Source organism: Cetorhinus maximus, chromosome 5 (assembly GCF_964194155.1).
Source record: "Cetorhinus maximus chromosome 5, sCetMax3.hap1.1, whole genome shotgun sequence".
In the NCBI taxonomy this organism is placed as follows: Eukaryota; Metazoa; Chordata; class Chondrichthyes; order Lamniformes; family Cetorhinidae; genus Cetorhinus; species Cetorhinus maximus.
In genome coordinates, this window is record NC_135883.1 from 91,748,450 (window position 1) to 91,765,026 (window position 16,577).

Consider the following 16,577-nt stretch of genomic DNA (forward strand, 5'->3'; position numbering starts at 1 on the left):
AATACAGGAACAGGGAAGACAGACAAACACAAATCAGCTACTGTGAGGCTGGTCTTCGAGACAGAGGCCTGAATTTTCAGCCATTTGGAAAAAGTCCCATTTGTGTGAAAATACCTGCAGAGGCCTGAATCCTGAAGCGCCTCCCCCTAACCCAGCCTCTGCCATTTAGCAGTGGGTAAGTGGGAAAATGGGAGCGGATTATAAATTGCACATCCACGGTTCAAAGAGGTAGCTTCCCATATAAATGAGCAGTTGCCTCCATTCATGTGTGATTTTGGTGAGATAGGTGTCTAAGACCCTAAGGGCCGAATTTTCCCCCCATAGGGGCGGGCGGGAGCGAGCGTGAACTGAATCGGCACCCCCGATCGGGTCAGCGCCGCCATTTTTTGTGACAGTCGCCCGGAAGTGCTGAGCCCTGTGCAGACAGGGGGCGATTCCCTGAGTGGGGGCCTGCAGTCTTTCGCGCAAAAATCTCCTGAGGCACAGAAGTGCCTCAGAGAGATCAGTTTAAGGTTTTAAAATTTAAATAAAGAAAAAGAAACTTTTAAAACATGTCCCCTCATGTGACATGTCAATTAATTTTTAAAATAATTTTTATTGAATTTTAAAACTCTTCATGAAACTTCATCCTGAGTCGGCTGCGCGCCCGCTGAACTGAAAATCTAAATGACGCGCGGTGACGTCGGGACGCCTGCCCAAAGTCACCACATGTCATTTGATGTGTCGGTGAGCGAGCCCCGCCCCCACTTGCTGATCATAAAATTCTTCCCTAAGTGTGCAAATTAGATCTGGTAGGAGCAGGTCTGAACCTTGTGGATTTGTTTGGATAGCCAGGGTACTCCTCTGTAGAGGTAGGGTACCCCTTTGGATATGATCCCTGACATCACAGATTCACAGAATCACACAGTGCAGAAGAGGCCCTTCGGCCCATCGTGTCTGCACCGACACATGAGAAACACCTGACCTACCTACCTAATCCCATTTACCAGCACTTGGCCCATAGCCTTGAATTTTATGATGTGCCAAGTGCTCATCCAGGCACTTTTTAAAGGATGCGAGGCAACCCACCCTCCCAGGCAGCGCATTCCAGACCATCACCACCCTCTGGGTAAAAAGGTTTTTCCTCACATTCCCCCTAAACCTACTGCCCCTCACTTTGAACTTATGCCCCCTTGTGATTGACCCTTCAACTAAGGGGAACAGCTGCTCCCTATCCACCCTGTCCATGCCCCTCATAATCTTATACACCTCGATCAGGTCGCCCCTCAGTCTTCTCTGCTCCAACGAAAACAACCCAAGTCTATCCAACCTCGCTTCATAACTTAAATGTTTCATCCCAGGCAAAATCCTGGTGAATCTCCTCTGCACCCCCTCCAATGCAATCACATCCTTCCTATAATGTGGCGACCAGAACTGCACACAGTACTCCAGCTGTGGCCTCACCAAGGTTCTATACGACTTCAACATGACCTCCCTACTTTTGTAATCTGTGCCACGATTGATAAAGGCAAATGTCCCATATGCCTTTTTCACCACCCCACTAAGATGCCCCTCCACCTTCAGAGATCTATGGACACACACGCCAAGGTCCCTTTGTTCCTCAGAACTTCCTAGTGTCATGCCGTTCATTGAATACTTCCTTGTCAAATTACTCCTTCTAAAGTGTATCACCTCACACTTTTCAGGGTTCAATTCCATCTGCAACTTATCTGTCCATTCGCCCATCCCGTCTATATCTTCCTGTAGCCCAAGACACTCAACTTCACTGTTAACCACCCGGCCAACCTTTGTGTCATCTGCAAATTTACTAATCCTCCCCCCCCAACATAGTTATCTATGTCGTTTATATAAATGACGAATAATAGGAGACCCAGCACAGCTCCCTGTGGTATGCCACTGGACCCTGGCTTCCAGTCACTAAAGCATCCTTCTGTCATCGCCCTCTGTCTCCTACAACTAAGCCAATTTTGAATCCACCTCATCAAATTACCCTGTATCCCATGTGCATTTGCCTTCTTTATAAGTCTCTCATGTGGGATCTTGTCATCATAGGGAAAGGTAAGGCACCCTTTAGGAGAGGTAAGGCACCCTCTGGTGTGGGTCAGGTGCCCTTTGGGATTTTTAAAAGTAGACAAAATTGTGCATAAAAGTGCATAAACTCATTGGAACTGTCAAGGCTGTCAAAGAATTATCAAGGTTATCAAAGAATTGTCAAGGCTGTCAAAGGATTTAACTCTGCTGGGCTTTAAATTTAAAATAAAGGGTGGAATTTTCCCAAAATTTCACTGTGTGGTAGCAGGTGTGTAAAAGTGAATCTCAGCCGCTGACGAAAATAGTGGGTTTTCACACCATATCATCCTGAAACCCCCTCATTATTTATTCACACCCGCGAACCATGCCGTTTTCATGGAGGGTGTGGTCTCATTCAGCCACCCGCCATCACCCCACTGTTGCATCACACCAGCCACCTTCTTTAAAAGGCAGCCGCCAGCAAAGCGCTCATCACCACCAGCTCACCACCGCTGCCCGGGAGACATGGCCAGCAAAGGAAAAAAGACTGCAGCCCCTAGTTTCAATGACGGGTCCCTCAAGTGACTGCTGGATGCCGGGAAGGCCCGCCGGGATGTGCTATACCCCTGCTCTGGCTGCAGGATGGACAGCAAAATCATCAACCCAGCATGGGAGGCGGTGGCAGCGCAAATGCCCTGCAGAAGAGGACAGCCACCCTGTACCACAAAAGGATGAATGATCTCCTCCGTTCCGTCAGGGTAAGTCACACTTCTCATCACTCCCAATTCGCACACTCACAAACCCATTACACATTCACAGGGCCCTCACTCACTGCCAGTGCAAGGGACATCACCATTCACTCTTTCACACACACACACACCGTCATTGTCCTCATCCCATCCATGGGACCACTCACCACCCACACAGGCCAGGCATACTTATCACCTGGCCCAGCAGACGTCCTGATGCACGCTCCCCATCTCTATCCATGCAGGACAAACTGGCTCACAACAGGAGGGAAAGGTCACAGACAGGTGGAGGGATGCCGGAGATCAAAGTTCTGACAGAATTTGAAAACAGAGCCATCCAGCTGGCCGGCGATTACAGGGACCGGTCCTGTGCTGACGGTGAGGTTGGTGCTGCTCTACCAAGTGAGGATCCAGCAGTGCAACATCCATCAGACAACCATGCTGTGAGTGATGTGTCCTCTTTCACAGGCCACTGCCGTGCACTAATTATCTCCCCTTGCTTTCGCAGGCACATCTGCCAAACAGCCAACAGATTCGATGACCCAGGGCCTCCAATCAAACCCCTTAGGCACCTGAAGTCCCATCACAGCGCTCACCCACATCCTCCACCAGAGCAGGGACACACACCTCAGTGGGACCTAGCTTTCGAGTAGCCTCGGAATCACAATCTGGTGAACACATCATACTTCCTGATCCACAGCAGGCAGAGGCAGGGACTGCCCAGTTCCCCGGCACTCGGAGGACTGCTGGAGGCCAGAACGTTGCTGAGTCCGAGTCAGATGATGAGCCTCTGGGCTTGGTCATGTCACAGTTGCTGGAGCTGCAAAGGCAAACTCAGGAACATCAGGAAGGGATGTCCAGTGCACTCCACAGATTGCAAGGCACGATGGAGGAATCCGTCTGTCTTCAGGCTGAGGTGATAGCGCTGGCATTGCAATGCATCGAGTTCAACACTGGCAAGATGGTGGCCGCCATGGAGATCTTGGTCCAGGATGTCACACCTGCACTGCTGCGTGGGGCTGAACTCGATTGCTGATGCCATTGTTGACCTCCAACAGTGTGTAAGCGAGAGAGGTGTAGGGCAGCCTGATCTCACTCCAGCTACCCCTTCTGCTCATGGAGTCAGCCAGGGGCCCTCGGGCACCCATAGGGAGGAGGATCAGCAGGTGCACACTCTGGGGCCATCCGCCCAGGTGACTCTGGGAGTGACCCATCCGAAGGTCCATCCGAATCTCCTCTTCCTGTGACCTCCACAACTCCAGCTTCACAGGCCAAGGTGGATACCACTGCCACACAGCAGGACCCCACCAAGGCTGGGGCCCACCAAATCTCGGCCCTCCAGATGACGCCTGCGTCAGAGTCAGCAGGCTGCCTCCACCTCTGCTGTAGATGTCCGGCGGGGGGGTGGGGCACCAAGACATAGCGACAGGATTAGGAAAATTAGGTAAAAGTAGCTGCACAGCCTGGCCCAGGGTGTTGATCACTTGTAAATACTGATCACTACTGTCAGCAAACTCCTAAGAATGTCTCCCTCCCTATGGCTCCTTGTTCTGATGAGCAGTGTTCTTGTCACTCAGATGTGAAACCTTTCTGCGCAAGATCAAGACAGGTGTCTCAGTCCAGGGCCTCTTCCCTGTGCTCTGTGCAGCCTTCAGACCACAGTGATGGTCCAGCCTCACACTCCCTGGACACATTACTGATGGCTGCACCTCGCCAATGCTTGTCATTGCTGCCAGAATGTAGTGGGCAGGTGCCACAGGGTTCTCTTATACTCTCTGTGTCTCTCAGCACCGTTAACTTGGGCTGGCCCCCATCACACCAGCATCTGCGACCAGTGATGCTGTGCACTAGCTCCTGAAGGGCTGAGGTGCTGAAGGCGGACACAGCATCAGATACGTCTGAAGTTTCATGGCTGCGTCTCTGAGATGGCCCTGATTGTGGAGTACAAGTGAGCTGCCCTCGGCCAGACAGGAGTCAGACATTCTCAGAGGCTATGTGAAGATCTCTGGAGTGTCCTCACTGCATGTCGTCATCATCCTTCTGCAATCGAGCGATTTTTAGGGTCCCCACTGCATCTCCATGACAAGGGCATTCTCACAAAGGGTATTGGCGCTGCCATAAGTCAGACTGGCATCAAACTTTCACAACTGTGATGTGAGGATCTATGGGGACACCTCACTGCATGTTGTCATCGTCCTCCACAAATCAGGCAGCTAAGAGGGCCTCCTGAGTGCGCCTGCCTCATCTAGCCAGTGTGAGGGCCTCATCCCCGTCATTGTCACCACCGAGGACCCCATCATCCTCATCCCCGTCAGCGTCCTCCTCATCCGAGGGGACATGCAGCTCCTCCATCTCCTCCTCAGCCAGCTCCTCTCCCCGTTGCAGCGCCAGGCTGTAAAGGGCGCAGCAGACGATGACGATGCATGACACCCTCTGCGGACTGTATTCCAGGGCTCACCAGACCAGTCCAGGCACTGGATCCTCATCTTCAGCATCCCGATGGTCTGCTCCACCTTGCGAGCAGCTGCATGAGCCTCATTATAGCGTTGCTCTGCTGCAGCCTGAGGCTGCCGCAAGGGTGTCATCAGCCACGGCCCTACCCTTTTCCACGAGGAGCCAACCCTGCAGCCTCTGTGGACCCTGGAAGACTGCAGGGATCTGTGACCGACTGAGGATGTAGGCGTCATGCACTCTCCCTGGAAACTGTGCGCACACCTGCAGGATGCATTTCTGGTGGTTACTTACCAGCTGCACATTCAGTGAGTGGAAGCCCTTGAGGTTGATGAAGTTCACTGAGTGTAGCGACGGAGACCTGAGCAGTCGTCGACGACACTGGTTCTCGGTCATCTGCAGGAATGGCAGACAGCATCTATAGACCCTGGGCAGCGTGAGCGGGAGCCGCTGCTGGCCCTTCTTCCTGATGTTGCTGCCCCTGTCTTTGCGCAGCCAGGAGCCTCAGTCACTCTCTCCTCCATCTTCTACACTTTCTGTAGGCCATCAGGCATACAGCTAGGTCACCAGGATCCATGATCCTGATGTGGCCCTCCAGAGAGAGAGAGAGAGAGATGCCTTGTCAGCCTGCGACATTGGGGACACTGGTCCAAACCAGGATGCTGAGGTTGCAAGGGTCTGCGAGCAGCTCCAGCAGTGACTGCTACATGGCCAGTGTTGGCGAGGAGATTGTGCAACGTGTGCAGCCCAACTGCTCCGCGGTGCAGTAAAGTGGTCACGCACTTGAAGCCTGCGCTGGAGGGGGTGGCGTGGGCGGGTGGGGGTAAGGTATGGAGCACTTGGTGGCCCTTTGGTGCCTCCGCGTTGCTTGCATGGGCAGGCAGTCTAGAAGCCCAACCACCATCATATCACTGTGGCTGCGCCTGATCTGTCTTAGTTGCAGAGGCATAGTCAGTTTATACAGGTGTCCCTCATGCATGGCCACTTCCCTCGCTTACCCTGCCCCCACTTCAATTTTATGTGTGCAGGCTACAGCGCCAGAGCAGCACTTGACCTCCCCCCCCACTGACAACGGTTGCCTCTGAGGCTGGCCAGCACTTGCCCCCGGACACCCCCCATTCCCCTCGCCCTCAGCAGTCACCTCCAGGGCCAGGCACCAGTTGCCCTCGCCACCGCCCCCACCCCCCCGGCGCCCCTGAGGCCTGTAAACAACGGGCGAGCTGTGGAGAACGCTGCTGCTCACTCGCCTCAGTTCCCCCAAAGTGAAGGCCGCCAAGTGCACGTCGCCTGCGTGCTGTTGTGAAACACATCGGCGTGCTTTCCCACCGACGTAGATGGACGATACGGTGGGGTTCCAAGAGCCTGACAGGATGGCCTTATAATTATATGCTGATGTATTACAATTAGCCGACCAATGGCAGGAAATGCGGCCCACCGTCAGTGGGCTGAGCGGACGATCATGACATGCCTTCACATTGTCGTGAAGCAGGTTGCGCCATGTTTTCCGCACAGACCATCTATCACACCCACTGCCAGCAGGATCGGATAATTCCGCCCAAAGTGTGGAGTTAAACAAGAAATCAGTGCTTGATATTTCACTCTGTCTGTTCTCATAAGCCTGAGGGCTATCATTATAAGGTTTGTGCTGCATTACTGATTTTTACAACCTAACATTATCACTGTGGGATGCCTATTAAGTGAGCAGGTTAATTTGAGTTCCAAATGGTCATACTATAGAAATGCTTGTTTTCATAAGAGGTTAAATACTTACGTGAAATATTTGCTTTCAAAAGAGATTAGTTGAAGGAATTTCAATATATTGATTTTTTATCAAAGTGTTTTTTTTAATAGCGATATCATCAATAGACACAATTTTATGTCAGCATGGCTCCTGAGGTTTGCCTATGGTGGATGCTGGGTGAGGTGGCATGGAGGTGTTAAATGGTAGTGGGTAGAGGACATGATTGGGCATGAGTTGGCATTAAGTTGGCATAGGGCCTATAAAGGCCCATCAAGGTGAATGAGGGCATGGATTGGCTCAGGGGGTATGAAGGGCCATGGGGTGGGTAAAGCATTACATGGCATAAGAGGCATGAGGGGCCAAAAGGGGTGGGTAGAGGGGCATAGGGTGGCATGAAGTTTATTAGGGTCCGTGAAGGGTGGGTAGAGGGACATAGGATGACATGGAGTGTATGAGGGGCCATTGGAGTAGGTAGAGGGGCATAGGATGGTATGGGGATATGAGGAACCATGGGAGTGTGAATGCGGCATGAGGTGGCATAGGTTGGCATGAATGAGGAGTGTGTGGGAGAATGAGGGGGTTTGTTGGCTAGAGTTCTGCTTTTTGTTTTAATAATTTCTTAATAAATTCAACAAAGTGCTGGAGCATAGAGGCAGGCCTTCTGCCATCAAGCCTCCACACCCAGCGGCCTCCGTTCTCGTTCTGGGGTCAGTGACAGCCTGCGTACTCATTCTGGGGGTGGCGGGCCTGACCTTTAGTCCAGCTCCTCCCCCAGCCCTCACCCACCCAACCCTCCTGGAATGAAAATCCCAACTTCCAGGCCTCTTTTTCCTGGGTTGGGTTCACGGAACCGGGAAATGTCCTGACTCTGCACACACCCCCTACCCGGGAGCGAAAATCCAGGCCAGAATTTGGATCCTTTGGATTTCTATTCCTTACATAAAACAGGGAAATTTTGAGTTGACGCAGAGAGAAAATGAGGCATGCAGAGACAGAAAGGTGAGGCCTGACCCTCTCTTAGCTCTGTTTGTTTGTGGGATTGGCTTACCAAGCTGCCAACCGCAGCCATAACCATGAAGAGAAACATCCCTCACTGGTGTGAAAGCTGTGGCAACAATATTTTCAGTTTAGCTAAGCCCCCTGTAGTAATCTAATATGCAATATCCCTTTAAGACAAGTCTTGTAGTTTAAGGTCACATGATCTTAATATCCTATAGCAGAGTAGGGTGGGCTACCTCTGTGTGAGAGAGTCTTGAGTTAGCCACCGATGAGTGAAGACAAGAGTTTTATGTTGTGAGCACACAAGTGTAGCTGCTGAGTTTGGTTTGTAAATAAACATGTATTTATTGTAACAACAATCTCCGGATATTCTCTGTCTCTGTACCAACTCGGTCACCCCGAAACAAGCGTGCAACCCGGATCCTTTAGCCTCCAACAAACCAAAGGCACTGGATCCAACGCCGCCACCCCCACCCCCGGCCCCACCCCCCACCCCCGACTGGTTGTATTTAAAGACTAGTTAACATTAAATATATGAACAGCTCTGGAATGTACTCACTGGCCTCCATTATTTCAAAACTGTTCTGGTTTGTGAGAACTCAAACTTCCAAGATGGTTACTTAGTCTCTCATTTCAAGTAATTTTTTCCTAAGTATCCGAGTTGGCATGTGCATCTCTGGAGGTTAAAACTTTATGAACTAAATATATTTATATGATCTAAATTAAATCAAAATCCCTTCCTGATAAAATATCTTAAAATAACACAAAAACTAATTTGTGCACTAAAGTTATAACAACAGTTTAAACATTTAACACATTTTGGTAGGAAGGATAAGGCGGAAACAATATATGCTAAATGGTACAATTTTAAAGGAGATGCAAGAATAGAGGAGATTTGCGGGTTGTTTAAAGGTAGCTGGACAGGTTAACAAAGCAATTCATAAAGCATAAGGGATCGTGGGCTTTATAATTAGGGGCATAGAGTAGAAAAAGCAGGAAGTTCTGCAAAACCTCCATAAATCACTATCAGTCCCTGCTGGAGTATTATGTCCAATTCTGGATATCAAACTTTCGGAAAGGCATGAGAGCCCCAAAGAGCATACGGAAGAAGTTTACTAGAATGATTCCAGGGATGAGGGATTACGATTAGGTGGGCAGACTGGAGAAGTTGGGGTTGTTCTTCTTCAAGCAAACAAGGCTAAGAGTATATTTTAAAAAAGCCTTTTAAATCAAGAAGGATTTAAATAGAGTAAATAAAGATAAACTGTTTCCAAAGGCTAAATGGTCAATAACCAGAGGACACAGATTTGAAGTGATTGGCAAAAGATCCAGAGGCGACTCGGGGAAAATCTTGTTCTTATGCAATGACTGGTTTGGATTTGGATTAGCTGATGCAGTGGTCAAAACAGATTCAATGTAGCTTTCAAAAGAGACTTTGATAAATACTTGGTGGAGAAAAATTGCTAGGATTTGGGGAAAGAGCAGGGGAGCGGGACACACTGGACTGCTCTTCAAAAGAATCAGCACAGATTCGACAAACCAAATTGCTTCCTGCTCTACTGTACTATTCTATGATCCTATGATTTTATATTGCCTTTAACACGAAACAGTACATCTCAAGGTGGTTCACAGAAAGGATAAGAAGCCAAAATAAGAGAGGGCAGAAAGAGTGACCAGACTTGGTAAAAGAGTGGACCTTAAAAAGGCTCTTATAGGAGGTGGAGAGTTTGATGGATTAAGGGGTCTTTTGTCTGTTCTAGGAATCTGAAGGCGTAGCTGTCAGTGGTGTGGCAAAAGGAGGGGGATGCATTATGAGCAAAGCCAGGGGGAAGAAACGTTTGGTATGTGGGGCTGAGGAGAGAGTGGTGGGATGGGGGGTGGAGGTGTTGGTGTTGTAGAGATAAACAATCTGGGGGTTACCATTGACCAGAAACTGAACCGGATAAGCCATATAAAAACTGTGGCTACAAAAGCAGGTCAGAAGCTAGGAATAGTGCAACAAGTAACTCACCTTTCAACTCGCCAAAGCTTGTCCACCATCTACAAGGCACAAGTCAGGAGTGTGATGGAATACTCTCCACTTGCCTGGATTAATGCAACTTCCACAACACTCAAGAAGCTGGATACCGCCCAGGACAAAGCAGCCCACTTAATTGGCACTACATCCACAAACATTCACTCCCTCCACCACCAACGCACAATAGCAGCAGTGTGTACCATCTACACGATGCACTGCAGGAATTCACCAAGGCTCCTTAGCCAATACCTTCCAAACCCACAACCACTACCATCTAGAAGGACAAGGGCAGCATATAGATGGGAACACCACCACCTGGAAGTTCCCCTCCAAGTCGCTCACCATCCTGACTTGGCAATATATCGCCGTTCCTTCACTGTCGTTGGGTCAAAATCCTGGAACTCCCTTCCTAACAGCACTGTGGGTGTATCTATACAGTATGGGCTGCAGTGGTTCAAGAAGGCAGCTCACCGCCATCTTCCCAAGGGCAACTAGAGATGGGCAATAACTGCTGGCCCAGCCAGCGAAACCCACATCCCATGAATGAATAAAAGAAAAGGAGGTTTCAAATATGAGGGTGAAATCACAAAGGGATTTTAACATCAAAATCAAAGGGGAAAGAAAGAACCAAAACAAATCCTTGAGATCTATGGAAGTGACAGTTTGAGGGTGGGAAGAGACAGCATTGTTAGAGATTCTGCAGCCATGATCAGCAAGAATAGAATAAAAGGAAACATTTGCATTTATATAGTGCTCTCCATGACCATTGAACATCTCAAAGTGGTTTACAATTAATGAAATGGTTTTGAAGTGTAATGCAGGAAACATGGCAGCTAACTTGCATTTAACAAATTCCAACAAACAGTAATGTGATAATGACCAGATAATCTGTTTTTGTGATGTTGATTGAGGGATAAACATTGGCTAGGACAGGGGCATAACTCTCCTGCTCTTCTTTAAAATAGTGCCATGGGATCTTTTACATTCACAGGAGCAGGCAGATGAGGCCTCATCTGAAAGACAACACCTCCAACAGTGCAATGCTCCCTCAGTACTACACTAGAGTACTGATTTTTCCCAGCTAAGGCAATCTCATTAGGTTGGGCATTATAGGAACTATCTTGGAAGGGGTTGTTGTGGTAGATGATCATAAAGGATGCAGAAGGGTCAGTGGGATAACGTGTTATCATCATAGGCATCGAGAATATCATTTGTGACTTGGGCTAGGGCCAATTTTTTGTGTTGTATAAGAGGCGAATATCTGATTCGAGAAATTCAAGCTCCAGGAGAGATGAACATGGATTTGGGAGGCAACAACACGCTTAAAGACATTGCTGAAGAGGAGAAGGTTGAAGATATTTAAAAATTAAGATGAGAATTTTAAATTTCAGGTACCAAGTGACTAGGCACCTATATAGATCTGTGGGCACAGGGATGATGCACAAATTGGTGCAGTATAGAATATGGGTACAGAGTTTAAGATGAGCTGAGTTTATGGAGGGTGGAGAATTGGAGGTTGTCGGGGAGAACTTTGGAGCAATCAAACCTGGAGTGACAAGGGTCTGGCCAGATATAAGCATAGAAGTAGCTTGCAAAGACAGATGGGTGCAGGGTTGACTTTTTAAGGAAGATAACAAATTTGAAAGGGAGAGTGACAATGTCAGCCAGCGTGAGGACCAGAAAATGGGAATGTGGTCAAGAGTGCAGCAAGTGAGTTTCAAGGTAGCGATCAGCTCAAGGAGGCAATGAGGCAAGTTGAAAGATAAACAAGAGTGGATGGGTTTTCAGCACTAGTGGAAGGATTTAGCCTCATAGGTAAGGAGAAGGGGAAAGTAGCAGAGACAGTTGAATGGATGGTCTCAATCATGGTGACAAAGAAGTGCATGAACTTCTTGCACTTGCTGTTAGAGGTGATACCCCATAACATATGTAATGCTGTGTGGCATTAAGCTAAGGCAGGATATTTCAGTTTGCCCCATGGCGCATTAATTGGCTGGAGACAGGACTTCCGACCCTCACTCAAGCAGAAGTCCCACCTTAGAGTTGCCGGCCAATCTGGGAAGGCCACCTACAGATTTTTATGGAAGCCCCTGCCCACAAACCCACTGATGGGGGACCGTAAAATTGTACCCTTAGGGTCTGTAATTCATTTCCTAGAATAAGAAAAAAATCACTAATTGTTAAGCTCTTACTGTTGCCATTACAGCTTACAATACTGGAAGAAAAAAATGAGAATTTTCAGGACACATTCAAAGATTTGGAGAAAAAGCTTGGTGAGAATCGAATCCTATGCAGAGAGAAGGAGGTACTTCTGGAGAGTCAGAAAAAAAGGGAAAAGGAGTTAGTTGCCACTGTACAAAGGTAATATTTATTCAAATATTAATTTTACATCTTTGCCTGAATTAGGATATCCGTGAATATCAGACATTTATTAAAAGTGAATTGCTGTCTAGTATTTTGCAAGATAGTTTACCAGATTTTCAGAACTGAGTGCAATGATGAGATCAAGAATGCAGTGGTGTAATCACAACACAGGTAACATGGTAACATGTTTTGTGCCATGGCTTTTTTAGGACATTGTTGAGCAGCCTGCTGTGATATAGGCCCTTGTGCATGTTTATGCTGACATAACCTTTTGATGTGTTGACCAGCTCTAGCTGTTGATACGCATGGCTCACATCCAGTTTAGTGTAGGATCCTCCTCCTGCAGGTTTAGTGTACAGATCTTCAATCCTTGGGATTGGGTATTTGTCTAATTTCACAGCCTTTTTCACAGTTGATTTATAATCTCCACCGATGCGAATGGTTTGATCAGTTTTCGTCACAGGGACTATGGGTGCTGCCCATTCTAAAAATTGGACTGGCTGGATTATTCCTAACTTCTGCAAATGGCACAATTCCGCATCCACCTACTCCTTTAGGACTTAAGGCACAGGTCTTGCCTTCAAAAACCAGAGTGTTGCTTCAGGGTCCACATATATTTTAGCTTGTAGACATTTTATTTTCCCCAACTCATCTTAGGAATACTATGTCATACTTTTTTAACAACTTGGGAATTCCTCCTGTTCTGACTTGAAAAATTTCTGACCAGTTGAGTTTAATTTCTTTCAACCAAGCACGGCCCAGAAGGCTAGGTCCCTCACCTGTTACAATTACTGACAGCTGAGCTGTCTGTTGTCTGTATGATACAGGTACAGAGCCAATGTCTTTCACCTGTATTGCCTCTGCAGTATATCTTTTTAGCTGAGCCGTGGTTTTTTTCCAGATTCAGTGGCTGGGTACCTTTTCTGAGGTATTTAAAGATGTGTTCCCCCACCATTGTTATCAATGCTCCTGTGTCAACCTCCATGACCAGAGGCTTTCCATTTAATTGAAGGGTAATGGTGATTGGTTCAGTTTTCCTGGCCTTAAGATTGCATAGGGAATAAATATCAGGATCTGCAGCTTCAGGTTCATCAATATTGTGCAATTCATTCAACGTGACCTGCTGTCTGAATGGCTGTCTTGCTCTTGCCCTGCACTGTTTTACAAAATGCCCTTTTTTGTGACAGTAGTGGCATTCTGCCTCTTTAAATCTGCAGATTTCTGGTACATGATTACCCCAACTTCTGTAACACTTTAGTTTCTGAATTACTAGTGAGCTGCTTCCAGTATTTCTTTTGTTTCTCGAGCGATAGGGACCATGTCCCGCTTCGTGGTTGCCTCTCTGGTCTTCGCACCATGCTCGGCAGCAGGTTCCCACCCTAACTGCAGAATGGCGCCATGTTGCACGCTCTGCAAAGCCTGCGAGTCCCTCTCAGCTCCCTCTATTTCTAGCGCTATCTCCATGGAGCGTTTGAGGTCCATATTAACTTCTGCAAGTAAATGGTGCTGAATGGCATCATTGTGTACACCACAAATCAAACGATCTCACAACAGTCATTTGGAGAATCGCTGAAGTCACAGTGCTCCATTGACTGTTTTAACTTCGCGATGTACATTGCGATTGACTCACTGGGGGCCCTTTCTTTAAAGTTGAACTCGAATCTTTGCATGATCACCGATGGTTTAGACTGAAAATGTGCCTTCACGAGGTCTACTAGCTGGGTGAATGTCTAGAATTTGGCACATTCGGACTGTCAGACTACGGATTAGGCTATACGTGTTGCTCCCACAGACACTTAGGAGAACTGCCTTCAGTTTCTCCTCTGCCGTTGTTTCTTTCGCCACAAAGTAGAAAACTGGGCACTCTATGTACTGACTCCAGTCCTTGATGAATGAGTCTTACAGGTCAATTCTGCCAAAGAGAAGCATTACTTGATGTGTGATAGAGATTGGGCCGACTAGGCCTGTATTCGCTAGAGTTTAGAAGAATGAGAAGAGATCTCATTGAAACATAAAATTCTGACAGGGATGGACAGACTGGATGCAGGGAGGATATTTTCTCTGGTTGGGGGGGGTCTAGAACAAGGAGTCACAGTCTCAGGTTACTGGGTAGACCATTTAGGACCAAGGTGAGGAGAAACTTCTTCACTCAGAGGGTGGTGAACCTATGGAATTCTCTACCAAAGAAGGCTGTGAAAGCCAAGTCACTGAATATATTTAAGAAGGAAATAAATAGATTTCTGGACTCTAAAGGCATCAAGGGGTATGGGGAGAATCTGGGAGTATGGCATTTGAGATAGAGGATCAGCCATGATCATATTGAATGGCGGAGCAGGCTCAAAGGGCCAAATGACCTACTCCTGCTCTTATTTTCCATGTTTCTATGTTTTTATGGTGAGTATACTTTTTTCTTTCTTTCTTCCCTTAAAAATCTCAACACTTAGATTTAAGAGGTGAAGTGCAGTGTTGGCGCTATTTATCCTCATTGCCAATTGTAATAAACTTGGACTGCAGGGCAGGTTTCTTGTTAGAAACAGTAAACTTTATTTACAGGGCTCCTGATGAAGCTACATGTTTGTTCCAAGACCAAGGTTAGAAAGCTCTGCCCCTAAGATTACCCACGCTTAGGGCTGATTCATCTATACAGTCACATGATCCCCATAATAGTATGAAAGGTTTAACTTACAATTACTACATCAAGCTTTAAAACATTTTGCACCCGAAAATTCACAGTCATCCCAGTACAAATGCCAGGATGACATTCGTTGGAAGCCTCCACTGCTGGTGCCATGGAGAAGTTCATTAATTCGATTACCATTAACAGATACCTGCCTCACTAAGGGTACACCTGCGGCAGCTAAATATAACCAATGCTGGTGAGTCCCCTTACCCCTAATTCCATTCCCCCACTCAAAGAGGCACCAACTCCCACATTCAGTGCACCCCACACCTTTTTTCCGGCAGGTAGAGAAATGTTGGTGCTAGCTCAGGACACAATGGACCTGATTTTAACACTGTGTAAGTGGATGGGTTTTGAATGAGTTAAAATCGGGCCCAATGAACCTGGAGCCAGGCCTATTGTCTGGTCGTTCTGATCTACTGCTCCCAAAGAATGGTTTAAGGTATCAGCAATATAGTTTGTTATTTTAAAATAATGTTGCACCATTTTTATGGACAGTGATAGTGTGTGTGGTTGGTTTTCTTCTTTTAAAAATAGCCAATATTTTTGATATGCAGCTGCACAAATTTCTTTAACTACCAGCCTTCAAGGTACATTATGGGATGTCTATAAGACAACTATTGTCTTTATAATAAAAACAGAAAATGTTGGAAATACACAGCAGCGTCTGTCCTGAGAGAAACAGAGCCAACATTTCAGGTTGATGACCTTTGCTGTCTTTGTGTTCAGTTTGCAGCAGAAAGTAGAGAAGTGCCTAGAAGATGGAGTTCGGCTTCCCATGCTGGACATGAAGCAACTTCAGTGTGAGAACGACTACCTCAGGAAAAAGTGTGAACATGCCAGCAAGGTTAGCTTTTGCCCTTTGATATGACAATATGGTAGTATATGGTGCAGGTTGCATGTATCATAGAATGGTACAGCACAGAAACAAACCATTTGACCCATTAAACAAGGGATTATGTGTGGGTTGCCAGTGTTCCACTCAAAGTAGGCAGGAACTTTATGAAGAAAAATTATGTTGAAGCAAAATCCTGATGCTGTGAAGCATAGGTACATATATTTTAAGGTACTTTTTAATACATTCCTCATGACTCACTTCACAATAAACCTTAGCAAAACCAATCTAATTCAATAGGTTTTAAAATGTTTCTAACTGTTCTCCACTATAAAACTCAACCTCTCTAGTACACGCTTGAAAATTTCAATTCATGCAACATCTCCAACTTTTTGGGGGGAAATAGGTCCGGATTTCCACTAGCCTATGAGTAAAATATGGCAGGCGGCCAGCTGAGACCCTCAAGTGGCCATTAATTGGCCATTTGAGGGCCTCAAAAGGCCCAAGAGCGGGCGGGTGGACCCACACCTCCACTCCCCGCCCCTCTGTAAAGTTTGAGACAGGTTGGGGGTGGGTGGCTCAGTGGCAGAAAGGCCACCCTCTGGATTTTATGTGCCCCACTACCTTCAAACCCACTGGCAGAGGAGCATAAAATCCAGCTCCAGGGTAGGGAGTGAGATGATGGTGTAGCAGCTGGGGAACTCTGAAGTACAGGTTTTCCAGAGGTCCCA

General features: G+C 47.3%; 1 protein-coding gene across 4 annotated transcripts in view; it reads left to right on the plus strand.

Moving 5' to 3' along the window:
* The window catches only part of cep85l (centrosomal protein 85L), a 360,923-nt gene that overhangs the window by 321,659 nt on the left and 22,687 nt on the right, over window positions 1-16,577 (plus strand). For all 4 annotated transcript variants that reach the window (XM_078542192.1, XM_078542191.1, XM_078542193.1 and 1 more), the window contains 2 exons: window positions 12,174-12,328; window positions 15,741-15,858. In XM_078542192.1, coding sequence (XP_078398318.1) covers window positions 12,174-12,328; window positions 15,741-15,858 — 273 coding nt within the window. The remainder of the gene's footprint in view (window positions 1-12,173; window positions 12,329-15,740; window positions 15,859-16,577) is intronic.